The sequence below is a fragment of the Physella acuta genome, unplaced genomic scaffold (genome assembly GCF_028476545.2).
Source record: "Physella acuta isolate Inbredline_101_S28 unplaced genomic scaffold, ASM2847654v3 ptg001148l, whole genome shotgun sequence".
NCBI classification, from domain to species: domain Eukaryota; kingdom Metazoa; phylum Mollusca; class Gastropoda; family Physidae; genus Physella; species Physella acuta.
This window is the reverse complement of record NW_026732665.1, coordinates 127,575-146,373: the sequence shown is the minus strand read 5'-3', so window position 1 is coordinate 146,373 and position 18,799 is coordinate 127,575. Positions and strand designations below refer to the sequence as shown.

At 37.3% G+C, this 18,799-nt stretch overlaps 1 protein-coding gene across 1 annotated transcript; it reads left to right on the top strand.

Moving 5' to 3' along the window:
* The first annotated feature begins 15,998 nt into the window (after positions 1 to 15,998).
* LOC131956413 (zinc finger protein 679-like) lies at positions 15,999 to 17,176 on the top strand. The gene is made up of 4 exons (XM_059320835.1): positions 15,999 to 16,200; positions 16,318 to 16,473; positions 16,660 to 16,895; positions 17,021 to 17,176. Exons 1-4 carry the CDS (start codon positions 15,999 to 16,001, stop codon positions 17,174 to 17,176), a joined length of 750 nt encoding a protein of 249 aa, XP_059176818.1.
* Positions 17,177 to 18,799: the final 1,623 nt, after the last annotated feature.

Below are 18,799 nucleotides of genomic sequence, written 5' to 3'. Positions count from 1 at the left end.
TATATGCACACAAACAAGTTCATTCAGAAGATAAACAATTTGAATGTGATGTTTGTCATAAAAAGTTTTCTCAGAGTTCTAGTTTATATAGACACAAAAGAGTTCATTCAGAAAATAAACCATTTGAAAGTGATGTTTGTCATAAAAAGTTTTCATATAGTTCTATTTTATATACACACAAACAAGTTCATTCAGAATATAAACCATTTGAATGTGATTATTGCCATAAATATGTTTCTAGAAAAAATAAAACAGTTCATACTGGAGATAAGCCAGATGAATGTGATGATTGCCATAAATATGTTTCTAAAATAAAGCGGCTCCCGACATATTGGCTCCCGATATAAGTGCTCAAGACAAATCCGCTCACGTTATATTGGCTTTTGACAAAATGACTCGCGACATATTGGCTCCAGACCAATCAATGGCATGACCACTATTGGCATAAAAGTAACAATTTTGTCCTACCTCCAATACCACTATATACTCTTTTAAATGCCCAAATGAAATTGTTTTTCATGAACCAACATTAATTCACAAACAAAGCGAGCCCTTAACAACTAAATTTCACCAATTCTAAAGTTTTGATGTTTAATTTACAACAGAAAAGATCTGTTGCTTAAAAAGCGAGAACAGAAGTGTAAATGTACGATTTATGTATATTAAGTATATATATATGTGTATATATATATATATATGTTACAGAGTGCCTTTTCTCGCAGCGCCAAATGTTACAGAGTGTATTTCCTTGTGCTATCTTTGACCGGCACACAACATTAATCACAATACAGATACTCTGAAGTGCAGGTTTACATTTATCTCTTTATTAATTGAATCAATGGAAATGTTCCACATAGCAATGCATCAATGTTCCACAAGAATACAATGAACCAACTGACCCCCACTGTCCTCACTAGTTCTCACACATCAGAATACACGTGTCCAAGGTTCAGTCTTCAAATCTTATTCTCACAAATTAAAACACGCATCTACTTCGGTCTGCCCCTCTTCTGTCGTGCAGTCCTATTTTATATCGCTTCTCAACTACGCAGTCGCCTTGTATTCGTAATCGGTTCTATCCGTTGCATCATAGCTATGAACTCCGCACTTCTGTCGTACAGTCCTATTTTATATCGCTTCCCAACTACGCAGTCGTCTTGTACTAGTTATTATTAGACTTTTGTTTCTATTTCTGTCACACCACCTGCATCAGTTCAGTTTGGCCTTGGTCATGTCTTTAGTTGACAGACTGTATTGCGTTCTTATCAATCGTCTTTAGTAACTACACTAGTTACATCTATATGTGTATATATGTTGGCTGGTATCCTAATGTTGGCTGGTTATTGAATAGTTGTCACAGGTTGCTTGTTTTTTTGTGTAGTTTTATTCGTGGTTTTCCGAATGTGATGATTGCCATAAATATGTTTCTAAAATAAAGCGGCTCCCGATATAAGTGCTCAAGACAAATGGGCTTCCGACAAATCGGCTCACGACATATTGGCTACCGACTATTGGGCTCCCGACATATTGGCTTTTGACAAAATGACTCCCGACAATTGGGCTCCCGACATATTGGCTTTTGACAAAATGACTCCCGACATATTGGCTCCAGACCAATGAATGGCATGACCACTATTGGCATAAAAGTAACGATTTTGTCCTACCTCCAATACCACTATATACTCTTTTAAATGCCCGAATGAAATTGTTTTTCATGAACCAACATTAATTCACAAACAAAGCGAGCCCTTAACAGCTAAATTTCACCAATTTTAAAGTTTTGATAATGTTTAATTTACAACAGAAAATATCTGTTGCTTAAAAGCGAGCACAGAAGTGTAAATGTACGGAATATGTATATTTATGTATATATATGTGTATATATATATGTATATATATGTGTATATATATATGTATATATATGTGTATATATATATATATGTATATATATGTGTATATATATATATATGTATATATATGTGTGTGTATATGTTGGCTGGTATACTAATGTTGGCTGGTTATTGAATAGTTGTCACAGGTTGCTTTTTTTGTGTGTAGTTATATTCGTGGTTGGTCGTAGCTGGATCGGGGTAATGTCCTCCCCTTCTCTCAAGACGCCGCCCGGTTCCCACGGCGCTGGGTTCTGGCAGGGTGTGACGGTGTCACGGATAATTTACGAGGTTCACAGTCGTGGACTGTGACCGGACCCTAGGTGTGTGCATGCTTTGTGTTCAATTTTATGTCCTGTCTCCCCAATGGTCGTCTGCTTAAATTTACGACCGTAAGGTCGCGACGGTCAGTTCGGCTTAAACAGGTGGTCTGAAAGTATGGGAAAAAGTTTGTTTGGATTCAGCCTATTTAAGAGGACTGTGTTCTGACCTCTGTCTCTTACACACCAAGCTAAGGCTATAGACCAGTCTAGGCCTTATGATGGCCGCAGAGGCTGGTTTAGTGGCCCAGCTGAGTTATTGTTGATATGGCCTGGTGTTTACACCAGCGGCCCGACGCCTCGTTCCAGTGGCCCGATATTATGCTCGTGGCCTGATGTCTCGTTCTTGTGGCCCGATATTATGCTCATGGCCTGATGTCTCGTTCTTGTGGCCCGATATTATGCTCGTTGCCTGATGTCTCGATTCAGTGGCCAAATGTCTCGCTCTGGGGCCAGATGTTTGTTTTGGAGGACGGATATGTTGACCTTGTGGCTGGGGAATCACCCTGCCTTTTGTGTGTGACGAGCTGGGTCGTGTAAGGAACTCGTATAAATTCTTGAAAGGATAAAATTGTGGTTGTATCTAAAAATGTAAGCGAGTTTTTTTTTACATGTATTAAGAATTTGAGGGATGTTTCCTTAATTATGAAAACTAGCCAGGTCTTATTTGTATCCTTTTGTTTTTTGCTTGTAAAATACATTTTTTGTGAAGTAGGATGAAGTTAAATAAATGCATTAACTGAGTGTTTACCAAGTTTTATTTTTAGTGTAAAATTAATGTTGTATTTGTTTAGATGTTAATTAGTTTTGCTCAGGTCTATTAGACTCCTTTGTCACCACGCAAAGGTGCACGGATTTGGGAGAATAATGGTCAATGCCATCTTACCATGTCTCTCTTTTAATCGGTTAACAAAAACAACCCTCCCCTTACAGTTTGGTGTCTGAAGTGCGATCGCAGATGACCCCTCTTTCTCGAACAACTAAATCCCCCTAACATATATATATATATATATATATATATATATATATATATATATATATATATATATATATATATATATATATATATATATATAAAAATAATTATAAACTAGCCGGCCAGGCACCAGAATTTTTTCCATGCATCTACCGCCGCCCCCCCCCCCCCCCCCCATGACTTGTGTGTTGTGTTCAGCATATACCCTACATAGCCCGGATTTAATATATATATTACCTTTTTAATTAACCCTAACCACAAACAAAAACGCAAACATAACTTGAGTACTGTTTCACATAGAGAAACGAAATTTCACTTAAACGTAAAAGATCTAATTCTCTGCTTTCTTTCAAATTTTGAGTAATTTTCGTTGACCGGAAGTAGAACTTTACGCTATTTCCGATTTCTAAAAAAACGCATATGAATTAATGAAGTACTAGTTTTCCGCACTATTATTTAAATATTTTTTTCCGTTCACTTGCGCAATTCTTTTTTCTTTTATGCACTCTTGGTATTTTAAAATCTTGAGGCGAGACCTAGAAACAAATAACCTCATTTTTTTTTTGTTTGTTAATAATGGTAACCATTTTCACAAGAGAAAATTCAGTTCGAAAATTCACACCTCTCCCTGGCTAGCGAGATATCGAATAACAGCGAGAGAGAACATGTCTTACAAACCATACACTCGGCAGCATTTGTAAAAGTAGTTACTATAAGTCCATAGTAACGATGAAAACAGTTCTATAGAATTCAAGGCACCACTATAACATGATAACACAACTGCAAACAATGGATGGTTGCAATGTTTTTTTATTGAATACAATGTTTGTATATACAGTTAAGTATGTTTATATTCATAGTTATTAAATTTTAATGTTTTATTGACGTTAATATCTAAACTACAAATGATTGCATTTATTATTATCTATTTTTATCATTGAATGCATTACAATTATTAATGTACGTTATTGTTTCTTTTGCTTAAATCAACAGACAGTTGTATAATGAATATAATTAAAAAACAGTCTTATTTTAATAAAATATTTTATTCTGCGTTCAGATCGTGCACATTTGATGAAAGGAGAAAGTGGGAGGGGGTTATATTTATCATCATGTTATATTGTGTCATATGGAATATGGTTAAAATACTGCTGTTGTATAACACTTGTCAGTAAGTTTAGTTGTTGTTTTTATTTGTAAAAAAAAAACCAAAAGAAAATTCTGCTATAGGCCCATGAATCTACAATCATTGGATAATTAGGATGAAAAACGACGATTTTCTAAAAAATAATGTGATTCTTGTAATTCATTTATATGGTCACATAAATTGCAAAGCACTGAGTTTACATTTTGTTCGTGATGAGGCAAGGAGGGGGGGGGGGGGGTTATGAACATATTTGTTCTGTAACGTCCTGTGGAGTATGGGGTAGGTTTCAAATGTCTTGTAGGTATGTTATGAAACATGTACACGTCTGGACGATCGCTATTATAGGGCTGGTAAGTAGGTCACCAACCAGTTCTACAGCTCAATAAAACCTGCATGAGCCATAGATCTATTTATTGACCTACTTACCAGCCCTATACTTGTCAGGGTTCCCAGAAAGAAGCGCAACGGAAAAAAGCGCAAAACAGAATGCGCAACGGAAATAAGCACGTACGGAAAAAAGCGCACACGGAAAAAAGCGCAAAAAGAAAAAAGCGCAAACAGAAAAAAGCGCACACAGAAAAAAGCGCTAACGGAAAAAAGCGCACACAGAAAAAAGCGCAACCAGAAAAAAAAACGAAAAATGTGCAAAAGAGAAATTTAGCACAAATACCTATATCGACTAGATGACACATTTATACATGACTGTTAGGGCTACTGTGAGAGTGTCGTGTTTGATCACGTGATCTACTACCATTTAAAGCGTACCACTACCATGTGCATTCCCCTCACCACGTTACAGGCGATAATCGCTTTACACAATGCCTATTATTTTCTTGGTCAATAATTATTCAACTACTATTCTTGTATAAATAAACATAAAACTATCCTTGATATCGACATTACACGAAGTATCTCTCATATTCTCCCTAGTCCGAACTACCTAGCTTGCATACTATAACTACCCGCTCCTATGGCAAAACTTTATTCTCTTTCATCCGCGTCATTAAACATGCATTCGTCATATTTCTCGCAACAACATTCATTCGCACCAAAATACCTGATAAAACACACATCATAACAACGATTTATTTACCATTATTTCATTATGACGCAACTACCTACCTACCTACCTACCTCCCTCCCTCCCAACACCACCCTCCCTCCCTCCCTGACTGCCTGCCTACCTACCTACCTGCCTACCTACCTACTTACCTGCCTACCAACCTGCCCGCCTGCCTGCCTACCTACCTACCTGCCTACATGCCTACCCACCTATCTAATTACCTCATATATATATATATATATATATATATATATATATATATATATATATATATATATATATATATATATATATATGGGTAAGTGGGTGGGTAGGTAGGTTGTTAGGTGGGTATGTGGGTAGATGTGTGGGTGGGTAGTTAGGTAGGTGGTTGGCTGTTTGTGTAGATGATATAGATTATGCACATTTCCATTTTGCTAGCTTAGTAACAGTGTTACAAAACTCGAAATTTCAAACTGGTTTGGCGTAAGGTTAGTTCATTGATCCTTTTGAGCCCTACATTACATAGTTAATCAGTTTAACAATGTAGATGATATTGGAGTAGGTGTTAGTCAAAGCCTGATGTTATTATAAAACTTCATCTCTCTTTGTTTCTGTATAAAAAGGTTTTTTACTGAAAGGTTTACCGGACGAATGCAAAATGATATAAACAACCATAGCTCTTCTGCTATATAGGCTACATGCAGTGTTTCTTCCAGACTTTTTTCTCCGGGGCTAAGGGGGGGGGGGTCAACATTTTTCGGGGGGGGGGGGCGGACACTAGTAAAAGTGTATGTTTACATGTTTTCATTACCCTTCAAACAATAGTCTATTTTAGTTATATTGAGATTAAAGAATGTAAATATATAGTACACACAATTCTGTAGAATAGGAACGTTTGGGAGGGAAGTGACATATAGCGCAAGAAATTTAGAGGTTAGGTAGGGTATAATAAATGGTGGGGTTAGGAAAGTTAGGGGGTACATTCTCTAACAGGCAGTCTATGCCTCCTTCGTACTTTCGTGTTGGTTTATTGTCGAACCTGTCCCCACATCACAACAGTTGGGTGACGCTTACCGTTAAAATAAATTTCATGTAATTGAGTTAGTTTTATGGGACACCTGACAAACTGGAAACCACAGTCCGGTTTGTCCACGATGTTGGACTTGTTGTCTGAATCCTCCACCATATTCAAAAATTAAGAACGAGGAAGAAGAAGAAGAAGAAGTGAGTTTTCATACAAGCCCAACGCACTAATTAAGATTGTCGCACAATGTAACATATATGTAACATATGTCAATGATGTCAATGAATTTTAATTTAAAAAAAAAGTACAGTTTACGAAACTAACGAACTTCGCCGATCCTTTTTCGGTGGGTAGGTGGGTAAGTGGGTAGGTGGGTAGGTAGGTGTGTAGGAGGGTAGGTGGGTAAGTGTGTAGGTGGGTAGATAGGTAGGTAGGTAGGTAAGTGCGTCATGATGTGAAATAATATTAAATACATAATTGTTATTTTGGTGCGAATGAATGTTGTTGCGAGAGATATGAGAGATATGTCGAATGCATGTTAGATGACGCGGATGAAAGAGAGTGAAGTTTTGCCATAGAAACGGGAAGTTATAGCATGCAAGCTAGGTAGTTCGGACTAGGGAGAATGTGAGAGATACTTCGTGTAATGTCGATATCAAGGATAGTTTTAAGTTTATTTATATGAGAATAGTAGTTGAATAATTATTGACCAAGAAAATAATAGGCATTGTGTAAAGCGATTATCGCCTGTATCGTGGCGAGGGGAATGAACATGGTAGTGGTACGCTTTAAATGGTAGTAAATCACGTGATCAAACACGACACTCTCACAGCAGCCCTAACTGTCATGTATAAATATGTCATCTAGTCGATATAGGTATTTGTGCTAAATTTCTCTTTTGCACATTTTTTGTTGTTTTTTATGGTTGCGCATTTTTCTGTTTGCGCTTTTTTCCGTTAGCGCTTTTTTCTGTGTTCGCTTTTTTCTGTTTGCGCTTTTTTCCGTTTGCGCTTTTTTCTGTTTGCGCTTTTTTCTGTGTGCGCTTTTTTCTGTTTGCGCTTTTTTCCGTTTGCGCTTTTTTCTGTTTGCGCTTTTTTCCGTTTGCGCTTTTTTCTGTTTGCGCTTTTTTCCGTTTGCGCTTTTTTCCGTTTGCGCTTTTTTCTGTGTGCGCTTTTTTCTGTTTGCGCTTTTTCCGTTTGCGCTTTTTTCTGTGTGCGCTTTTTTCTCTTTGCGCTTTTTTCTGTGTGCGCTTTTTTCTGTTTGCGCTTTTTTCTGTGTGCGCTTTTTTCCGTTTGCGCTTTTTTCTGTGTGCGCTTTTTTCTGTTTGCGCTTTTTCCGTTTGCGCTTTTTTTCTGTTTGCGCTTTTTCCGTTTGCGCTTTTTTCTGTGTGCGCTTTTTTCTCTTTGCGCTTTTTTCTGTTTGCGCTTTTTTCCGTGTGCGCTTTTTTTCACTTTGCGCTTTTTTCCGTGTGCGCTTTTTTCTATTTGCGCTTTTTTCCGTGTGCGCTTATTTCCGTTGCGCTTTTTATTTTGCGCTTTTTTCCGTTGCGGTTCTTTCCGGCCACCACTTGTCGGCATGTCTAATACTTGTGTCAACAAAAACAATTTGTACGAGATCACTGCGAAGAATGATGTGATTAGTTCTTAAATCGAGTTTCTCAGGTTTTTAAAAAATTATCTGCAAAATCCAAGTAAGTTATGTAACATCCTGGATCTCTTAGGTGACTTCAACTGTCAGTTAATATAACCCAGTCATTCTACTATAACTTATCTATTATGTCTGCACTCAGCCAGCATCATACCCTATTTCTTCTCAACCAGCCAGCTTTATGTCCTATAACTTCTCATCCAGCCAACTTTATATCCTATTTCTTCTAATCCAACCAGCTTTATTATATCGTATAACTTCTCATACAATCAGCTTTATGTCCTTTAACTTCTCATACAATCAGCTTTATATATATCCTATAAAAACTCACAATTCTCCCAAGGACAAATACATAACTCAGGAGATTAAACATAAATAAAACAAAACGACCTAAGTAGGTCACATCCCCTCCCTTTTAGAGAGGCATTTTTGTTACACAAAAATGGCAATTACTATATTGAACAAATCTGACATAAAAAATGTCCAATTATAGTAACTAACAAAATTTCTATGTCAAGAAAAAACATCCTTAAAATTTAAAGGGAAACAATTCACATTTTTACAATTTACCAAAGGGGAATAATCCTTCCCAAAATAATAATACATCAAAATTCCTTATGCAAAGGATAATAGTAACATATCCATCTGGATATAACATGTGGGAAACTTACAACTTAATTCCTTTATTTAAACGTCCCAATATAACATCAACTAAATAATGTCATACATTTAATACTAACTTAATACACATAATACAAAACCACCTTTAACTAGGGTTCATTTGAAAATAACAGGCATTTTCAACAAGTAATCAGTCTTGAAAAACCGTTCAATTCTGATCTGATTGAAAGCTTGGAACTCCAGCCACTAGGCTACAGTTTAATCAACCATAACATTTGCAAAATGGTTATAACTAACCAAAAAAATTTCACAAGATCAATGTGAACATCAGAAGTTTGTTTTACATTCCTGACAAACAGTCAGCTACAATGTTGTCCGTTCCTTTAATATGGGAAATTACCAAATTAAAATTTTGGAAATATAAACACCATCTCAATATTCTGTGATTCTTCTGTCCTAACTTAGAGGTAAATTTAAGAGGATCATGGTCAGAAAATACCATGACTGGATTGATGGAAAAAGTGACATAGACTTCAAAATGTAAGGACAAAACCAAAGCTAAACCTTCCTTTACAATAGCGGAGTAATTCTTTTGATTCTCATTTAACTTTCTAGAGAAAAGGCTATTGGATGATCGATCCTTCGGTTGTCTTCCTGGAATAAGACTGAGCCAATGGCTAAATTGCTAGCATCAATGGCAAGTTTAAAAGGCTTGCTGAAATCTGGTGCAGCCATAACAGGAGCATTAGATAAAAATGACTTTATGGTCAAAAAAGCTTCATGACATTTAGTTGACCATTCAAACTCAACACCCTTTTTCAATAAGGCCGTAAGTGGTTCAGCTACAGCTGAAAAGTTTTTACAAAAACGTCTATAATAACCAGCCATCCCTAAGCATGGAGGGTAAAGTTTTAACTACCTGTGATAATTTCTGATTCTCATCAGAGGATAAACGTACAAGATGGTCTTCTAAATGGGCCAAAAATTTAGTATTTAACAATTTTGGGGACTTTAACTTGTTAAGAGTAGCATCATCAAATTTACTAGATATACTTAAAGGTAACCTAAACTTAGCTGGGGAGAAAGAGTTAGTGAGTTTACATGATAAACCAGTTATTTCTTTCTCCGGTCTGGGAAGTCGATGACGCAGTCCTTGGTAATCTTGTTAAATGCTTCGTCTAGCACAGGAATCGGTTTCATCGGCCTTGGGAATATTTTGATTGGGATTCCCAACCAACTGACAGTTCTTACAATGTCTGCAATAACGGGTGTCATCGCTGTGCATTCTCGGCCAAAAGAACAGTTCATTTTCACCGTCGGGGTCTGTAGAGAACGGGTTCTGAACTTCCTGGTGGTGGACTTTGCTTCCCGCTAAGTCGTTACCTAGGAGCAAGTGTACTCCTGGGACAGGTATGGAGTCGATCACCCCAAGGATGACATCTCCTTGGATGAGCTGATGTCTCAGGTTGAACTTATGTAGTGGAACCACTGTTGGTTCAGTTCCCACTCCTTGGATGATGGTGACATCACCGGTGTTGGTTTCTGGTGCAATGTTCAATGAGTCTCTCAGCAAAAGTGACTGAGAAGCCCCAGTGTCTCTTAGGACTACGATGTTCCGCGATGATGCTGGGTCTCCAGGGTTGCTGATGACAGCATCTGTCATGAATGACGTGAAGCCAACAGTTCTCGATTCTTCACAATTGGTTGCTGCTGATGTAACCGGTTGGTGAAGAGGATAGTCATAAGATGACTGGACGAAAGTGGTGGGCACTTCATTACCTCCCTGTGGACAGGCTGGTGTAGAGACATCACGACGGGCGAGGTTCACCTTTGGACTTGCTTGATGGGGGAGAGCGTTACGAGATGATGTTCGTATATACTCTCTGTTGTCTCGCTGTCGCAGGAAACAGTTCTTGATGATGTGCCCAGGCTTGGAACAATAGTGGCAGGTCGGTCGTTGCCTGGCTGTGACTCTAGGTTTCTGTGGTGATTGACGAGACCTCAGCAACTGGCCAGCAGAGGGATTGTTGCTGATGAGAGGGAGTACCGGATTGAATTTGGTACTAGAACCCTGTGACTTCTTATGCACCAGCTCGTAGGTATCAGCTGATTCTGCTGCCCTTTTGATGTCTGTTATTCGGTTATCCAAGATGTGTAGTCTGATCTCTTCAGGTACTGCGTTGAGGAAATCTCTTAGTATCAGACTTCTGAGTTTGTCGAAGTCGTCGACATTCTCAGAATGGAGCCATCTCGAAAGGACCTTTTCTTTTTCAAAAAGGAACTCAACATAGGTTTGGTTCTGTTGTTTTATAATTTTTCTGAACTTAGTTCTGTAGGCTTCTGGAGTTACTTCGTAAGCCTTCAGAATGGCAGCCTTGACCTTTTTGTAATCGGATTGGACTTCGCGAGAGAGTGCCTGGTATGTGGTGGCAGCCTTACCAATTAAAACAGTGCTTAGTAACGTTGTGACTACGTTACTAGGCCATTGACAACTTTCGGCCATGTTCTCAAATGTATTAAAAAATACAACAAGATCTGACTCATCAAACTTAGGGACTAATTTGCAAAACTGGGCCAATGTTTGGGCCACAGACAACTGAGAAGGACCTCCTGACCTCGAACTACTGCCAATAATACCAAACTCATACTCCAACCTCTTCATCTGAACTTCTCTTTCTAACTCTAGTCTGGCCTCAAACTCCCTATCAACAATTTTCACTTCCCGTGCCAAAACTTCAGAAAGGAGACTCTCATCTAACATACCTTCATTAATGAAGTAGACAATAACTTTGTCCTTCAACACCCTAGAGGTCTGCGTAACAGTATACTCCAAGTTTAACTCTTTGACAACTGTTATCAAATTTTTCCTACTTAAGTTCTCAACTGCTTCCACAGTAGGACTTAACAACAAAGCCTCCATAGCTAACAAGTACAATGTTTACCTTCAACTGATAACAAAAACAACTACTCAATAACTAGTTCAACTTATTTGAACTTCTGACCAAACTCTAGATCACAACCTCAAACCAGTGCCAAACTTGCACATAAATCAAAATACCGGTCGAGCCCTCACTTGTTATATCCAGATGGATATGTTACTATTATCCTTTGCATAAGGAATTTTGATGTATTATTATTTTGGGAAGGATTATTCCCCTTTGGTAAATTGTAAAAAGGTGAATTGTTTCCCTTTAAATTTTAAGTATGTTTTTTCTTGACAGAAATTTTGTTAGTTACTATAATTGGACATTTTTTATGTCATATTTGTTCAATATAGTGATTGCCATTTTTGTGTAACAAAAATGCCTCTCTAAAAGGGAGGGGATGTGACCTACTTAGGTCGTTTTGTTTTATTTATGTTTAATCTCCTGAGTTATGTATTTGTCCTTGGGAGAATTGTGAGTTCACCGGTACAAATCGGTCAATTGAACTCTGTCACATCAGGTGATTGTATTTTTAATCCCTGGCAGAACCTCAACCAATGGTCTTGCGAGTGAGGATCCCTGACAGATCCTCAACCAATAGTCGTAAGACTTTTGAGTTATTTCCCCTTAATCTGAGTTGTATTTAATCTCGGGTTTTTTGATGTCTAAAGGCAGCCAGATTGACCTTTGGACCAGGAGAGTTGTGCCGGGGGTTATGTGTGACACTTTTTCAGTATTGTTATTTTGTGACATGATTAACACTTTTGTATAAGGTATTGTGTGGCAAGTTGTAGTATTTCAACTATTTTGTTCTGGTGTATTATTGCACCTTTATGATTACTTCGGTGATAGTTTGTCCTTTATTTGGATTTCTATTGTTGTAGAGGCAATACGTCTCTTCTTGGTTTATGTGGTAATTATGATGCCATTCAGTTGTGCTAAGTATTGATCTTTAGTGGTGTATAATATACTAAGCCACGGCTGTGACATATTGTGATTTTCTCAAACTGTAAGTTGGAGTTATTGAGTTATTTATTGTACTCTTAGAGTCTGTACATTTTGAACTTACCTAGTGTCATATCTTGTACATAAATTAAAAAGGTATTGATAGTTTAAGTCTTGTTGAGTCTCTTCGATTTGTCGTGTTTTACCCCTAGACAGTATTAACGAGCTCACGGCAAGTTGTTGGGATTCCATTAAAGTGACTTCTATCGGTATCATACCAAACGAACCTGGGGTGTCCGCTTCCTCCGCGGCTGTCGGAGAGCGGTCCATAACAGCATGGTAAAATGGGACAAATGTCGGCCATTTTGTTTTGGCACCAATAATCACTGTGCAAAAAAAATTCATTAAAATAAAACTATTCTAGCCATAGCTATAAAAATAGTGTTAAAATGTACAACAACCAATGCTCTAACACAGGAACAAAGAATGGGCTTGAAAAACTCATTTGGTTTATTACAAAGTGAAGTTTCCCAAGTTATGTCTATTTCGAAAAAAAGTTCACAAAATGGTTTTATGGAGATGAGAAATTTTAAGGAAAGAGCAGTGGGATTAAATCCTGTCTCATCCTCTCCCTATTGGACCAAGTGGGTCATAAATTACATAAAATGAATCCTCTGCTTCTCTGTTATCAAAGAACAGCAGTGGTTGTTACCTCAGAAGTAGATTAGCAGTGTTATTGGGGGTTTTGTGGGGGTCGGGTGTTAATTGGGGCTTAATACCTCACTGCTCTTAACGCCCTCCTTTACCCTATCGGGTAAGATTAAGCACATGTTTATTAATAATTAAAAAAACACAAAAATAAATTGTTTTAATGAAGGTCACAGGTCAAATATTTTTTTGTTTAGTCAAGTTCACTGGAGTGTGCCATAGGCTGACCTGACTTTATTCTGCTTCAAGAAACAGTTGAATGCACATGGGACTCCTTTATAACTATATCTGAAATTTAGTTCATATACATTATATATATATATACAGAGAGAGATAGATGCACACATCAATACAATATATTTTATAAATTTTTCTTTAATACTAACCTCAGTTTAGATAAGTTATAAATTAAAGACACAGCTGCACCATCCTTCCCACTGACAGCCTGGATGTTTCACTCTCTGTTCAGCTAGCTGAGGTTGGTGCAGGCACTTGTTGCAATGGTGTCCAAAGGGTGAATATTGCAGTTTGCTGGAGCACATTCAGCTCATCTTCCAGCATCTGGAGGACACACTTGTTGACTGGTGCTCTGTCAGTTAAGTAGCTCCTGTACTTTGCCTTCAGAGAGCTCATCACCACAAGTTGTGGCATCTGGTTGTACTCGGCATAAGTATAAGCCACTTCCTTTAGAGCAGTCAGAATATGCCTGGCATAGTCATATGTCCTGCCGCCTGCAAGTCTGGCTGTAGAGATGGTGTAGTTTATCTGGGGAGATGTGGACAAGTAAAATGTGTCTAAATTCTTATCAACAACTGTAGTTGCATCAGATGCAATGGTTGCAACCTCACAGTTGTCAATAGTTTCACCTGCTTGAACCATTGCCAGCACTCCTGGTTCATATTCCATCCTAGCTAACTGGTTGTGGTGTAGCACACATTTGAGCCACTTTTTATGGACCGTAGAAGATAAATTATTAAAAGTGCCACCTACACTCCTACTGGGATATGGCTTAGCAGGGGATGATAAATGCTTTTTCTTATTTGTCATAAGTCCTACCAGTTTTAGATTTAATTTCATTATCCTCCTCTTCCTCTAATAGTAAACATTTGAGATTATCGTTTTCTACTTCTAATTCATTGTTTTTAGATGTTTTCTAACAGCTGACTTTAATTCTCTAATTTCTTGATCTTTTTGTTTAATTTTGTGCTTATTAATAAACTTTTTGCTTTAAAATTTAGTTAAATTTAAAATGGTTCTTTTGTAAAGTTATTCTCATTTCTGCTAAAATTATAACTAACAGGTTCAAACTTACCTAATTTTTCACTTGAAGCTTTCTTTGTATAAAAAAACAAGTAATTAAAAAAAGTCTAGTGACAATTTTAGCGCAATTTCCTTGTGTTATCTAAAAATAGCTCTGTCGTAGCGTAAATCAAGAGCAGGGTTAGTAAAACCATTGGTTAGTTATTAAAACGTTTTTTATTAATTTTTTTCAGTATTTTACATGTTTTATTAACAATAGAGTAACATGACTAAAAACCATTGCGAGCCCAGCTACCGAACGTGACGTCGCAGCCATTGAACGTGATGGCGCAGCTATTGAACGTGATGACGCGTGTGGTGTGGTTGCATAAAATGCCTACTAATTCGGTCCAAATTTTAATTAATTCAAAAAACATTTTGTGACCAAACGAAAGGATATTTTTGAAAACTTTCTTCGGCAATATTGTTCTAAATTATGGCAGAAATCGATTGGTACATGTTTCAAGTCGCTAAGTGGTCTGGTTGCCGAGATATGGAAAAAAACTGCATTTTTTCGAGGTTTTTTGGCTTTTCCGGGAAATCCATGAAAGAAACCCGGAATTTTTATGGCCTATGTTCATCCTCGTAATTTGCTTAACATAATTGCTTTGGAACTAGTCCTCGATATTGCTTCGTTGAGGAGGAGATACGACTTAAAGCTGCGGACACACATCCATCCATCCATTCATACATTCCCAGAAAAGACGAGTTAATAAACGCAATTCTCCAGAATGGAAATTGCGCTAAAAAATTTTTTATGTCATTACAGTGCTAATAGAAATGACAGGAAATAGTACTTTAAAAAAATCATTTTTTTTTTCACTGTGAGATTGTGGGGGTAGAATGTCTGCCCCTGTCAGAAAAAACTGCATACTAGTTTATTCTAAGTTACAATGGATGTATAGAATAGGTTGAATTATGAAATTTTAAAATAAAATATTCTGTTATTTCGCGTATACCATGACATTTAACAGACCATTAGAGACCACATTTAATTATCTAGCTTGCTCAGATGCCAAGACAAAAAAAGGATTTTAAAATTATCCAAAATTATCCATGCAGCTACTGTCGGCCCAATAAAAAATCAATATACTAAAAAAAAATTACTAATACAATAATAGCACCCATAATTTTAATTTTTCTGCACATGCTACAATTGAATTATAATTAAAATACTAGACTTGAGATTTCATTCCGCAAAAAAAACAAAAACTAGTTCTGATTTATATAATCACCACTTTAACATTAAAAATTTTAATCCCCAGTTCATTTATAAGAAGCAGTGCAACATGGAAGAGGCAACTGGTGATTTAGATGTACAGTCAGTTGAATTAACAGAATTTTCAAATTCTGAAGATGTGAAGCCAGATCTATCTGCAGTGTTTTCATCTTCTGCTGACATATAAAAACAGAATTATCAACATTTTTGACTTTCCATGATATGAAACCAAACATGACGTTTATATCTTCACAAGATGTTGAAACTGATGTTATGCTAGACGTTTCGTCTTCTAAAGACATAAATGCAGAATGTACATTATCATCTTTTGATGATGTAAAACATAATATGACATTTCTAACTTCTCAAAATGTAACAACAGGATTTTTAAATTTTAAAGATGTGGAACCTGCTGTATCAGCAATTTTATCAACCAGTGAAGATATAAAACCAGAATTAGAAACTTTATCATCTACGGAAGATATGAATCCAGAGTTAGAAACTTTATCAACCAACAAAGATATAAAACCAGATTTATGGACAATTTTTTTAGATTCTGAGGACAAACAACAAAATGGACTTGAAGAAAAGCTAACACTCTCTGAAGACAAAACATATCACTCTGTTTATCCTCATGTTCGTCATGAACAGTTTTTTCAAAGATCTAACTTGAATAAACAAGCTCAAGTAGGGGAGAAGCCACTTGAATGTGATGCTTGCCATAAAAGGTTTTCAGATAATTCTAGGTTAAATGAACATAAAAAAATTTATTCTGGATATAAGCCACATGAATGTGATGTTTGTCATAAAAAGTTTTCTTGCTATTCTGTTTTAACAGGACACAAACGAGTTCATTCAGGAGATAAATCATATGAATGTGATTTTTGTCACAAAGGGTTTTTAAGGAACTCTGATTTAACGAAACACAAAAGAATTCATTCAGGAGATAAACCATTTGAATCTGATGTTTGTCATGAAAAGTTTTCTATCAAATTTAATTTTACAAAACACAAAAGAGTTCATTCTGCAGAAATGCCACATGAATGTGATGATTGTCATATAAAGTTTTCAGACAGTCCTACTCTAAACAAGCACACAAAAAATAATTTAGAAGTTAAGCCTTTTGAATGTGTTTTTTGTCAGAAAAAGTTTTCAGACCGTTCTAATTTAAACACAAAAGAGTTCATTCTGGAGATAAGCCATATGAATGTGATGTTTGTCATAAAAAGTTTTCTATCAAATCTAATTTTACAAAGCACAAAAGAGTTCATCCTGGTGATAAGCCACATGAATGTGATGATTGTCATAAAAAGTTTTCAGACAATTCTACTTTAAACAAGCACAAGAAAATTCATTTAGAAGTTAAGCCATTTGAATTTGTTTTTTTGTCAGAAAAGGTTTCAGGGATGTGACTTTTCCGAATTTTAGCGGAAATCCGATTTTTCCGTTTCAGTTGCGATTTTCCTCCGCTGATTTAATTTTTGCCGAATTTTTCGCCGACTTTCAATTTTTGTCGATTTTTTTACGAAGTTTTAAAAATTAGTGTGAGCGGCTGGAGTGTGTTTATCTGTTATTATAATTATCTGTAACTAAGAAGGCGAATGTCGCTTTTTTATGTTCCTTTGAGGATTGTTGTGGTTTTTAGTTAAGTAGTCCGCTATTATGGCGCTGATATGATTTTGATTTTACAATGGTTTGTAGCCTGGTTATTGTGTCTTGTTTATATTTTAATGTTATTATTTATGCAAACTTTGTTTTGGAGTGTGGCTCCACTTTATATCCTGAATGTAAGTTATTGTTGTATTAGGGACTATTTTCTTGTGCGTAGCTTTGGTTTCTTTGTTCGTAGTATTGGTTTCTTTGTTCGTGAATGTGGGGTGTCGACAGGGAGGGACATTCGGCTGGAATGTCGAGGCCTGTGTGTTAAAGAGTTTCTGTGACACGTTTATATGGTGTATGGTAACGACGAAGTCCGAAATTGGGTGTTTTGTTTCGTTGAGTTCTGTTTGTTTTGTATGTCTTGAGTGTTTTATTTTGTCTAGATCTAGGTTCTGGTTTTTTTATAATAACTTTTGGTTCCATATTTATTATTTTGTGAAATAAATTTTATATTATTGTTAAAGTTTTTTTGTTTTTAATTTAGACTAAGGTTAGGTTATTAACCAGCCTGGGTTTAGCCGGGCTTGCACTGACCGGACAGTAGTTAGTTAGATAAGCCTAGGGAAGGGTAAGATAGATTTTAAGGTATCCCCCCCCTAGCAGGGCTTACAAATTGGTAGCACGAGTGGGGTCAGTGCTTTAGTCTAGTTAAATTTTTGTTTTTTTGCTAGGGCTAGGTGTAGCTTAGTTAAATTTTTTTCTTGATAGGCCCTTTATGGAACCATATTTGTTTAATTTTTGTTTAGTGTAGGAATCGTTTGTTGTTTAAAACACCCAATTCGGACGAGATGGCGGAGGTGGCACCAACCATCATCATCGTTCCACCCAGGGAGATCCTAATCCGGAGGTTCCATGGGGACAGCCATGGCTATGAGGTGGACCGGTTCATCAAAGAGGTCCAGTCCCTCTGGAGGGCCAGGGGAAACCTCTCAGTAGAAGAGAGGAAGGACCTCCTCTGGCAGTACCTGGGGGAAGCGGTGAGAGTGGAGCTGAGCTGCAGGGGTGATGACCTGCAGCACGACCCAGAAGCCACCCTCAGGCTCCTCAGAGAGGTGTACGGCGAGAAGAGGAGAGTACCGCAGCTCATGGCCCAGTTTCAGATGGTTGTACAGGGCCAACACGAGTCGGTGAGGGCCTACTCGCACCGACTGCACAGGGCCTTCAAGACCCTGGTTACGAGGCAGAGTGCCCTGCAGGTCCCACAGACTGATGCAGGGTTTCTTCGAGACCAGTTTGTGGAAAACCTGAGCCAGGCCACAGTCAGACGCCATCTGCACGAGCTGATTTTCCGGGACCCCAAGATCCCCTTCCTGGCCATACGTGATGCGGCCATTCGATGGTCTGGAGACGAGGACCCTCTTGCTGAACCTGCCTAC

What these genes read in the sequence shown, in the direction of transcription:
- LOC131956413 (XM_059320835.1), top strand. Translation starts at nt 15,999, where the DNA reads ATGACGTTTATATCTTCACAAGATGTTGAAACTGATGTTATGCTAGAC. An exon ending in AGGGGAGAAGCCACTTGAAT is followed by an intron (nt 16,474 to 16,659) that starts GTGATGCTTGCC and finishes TTTGTCACAAAG; the next exon opens with GGTTTTTAAGGAACTCTGAT. An exon ending in AAGTTAAGCCTTTTGAATGT is followed by an intron (nt 16,896 to 17,020) that starts GTTTTTTGTCAG and finishes AATTTTACAAAG; the next exon opens with CACAAAAGAGTTCATCCTGG.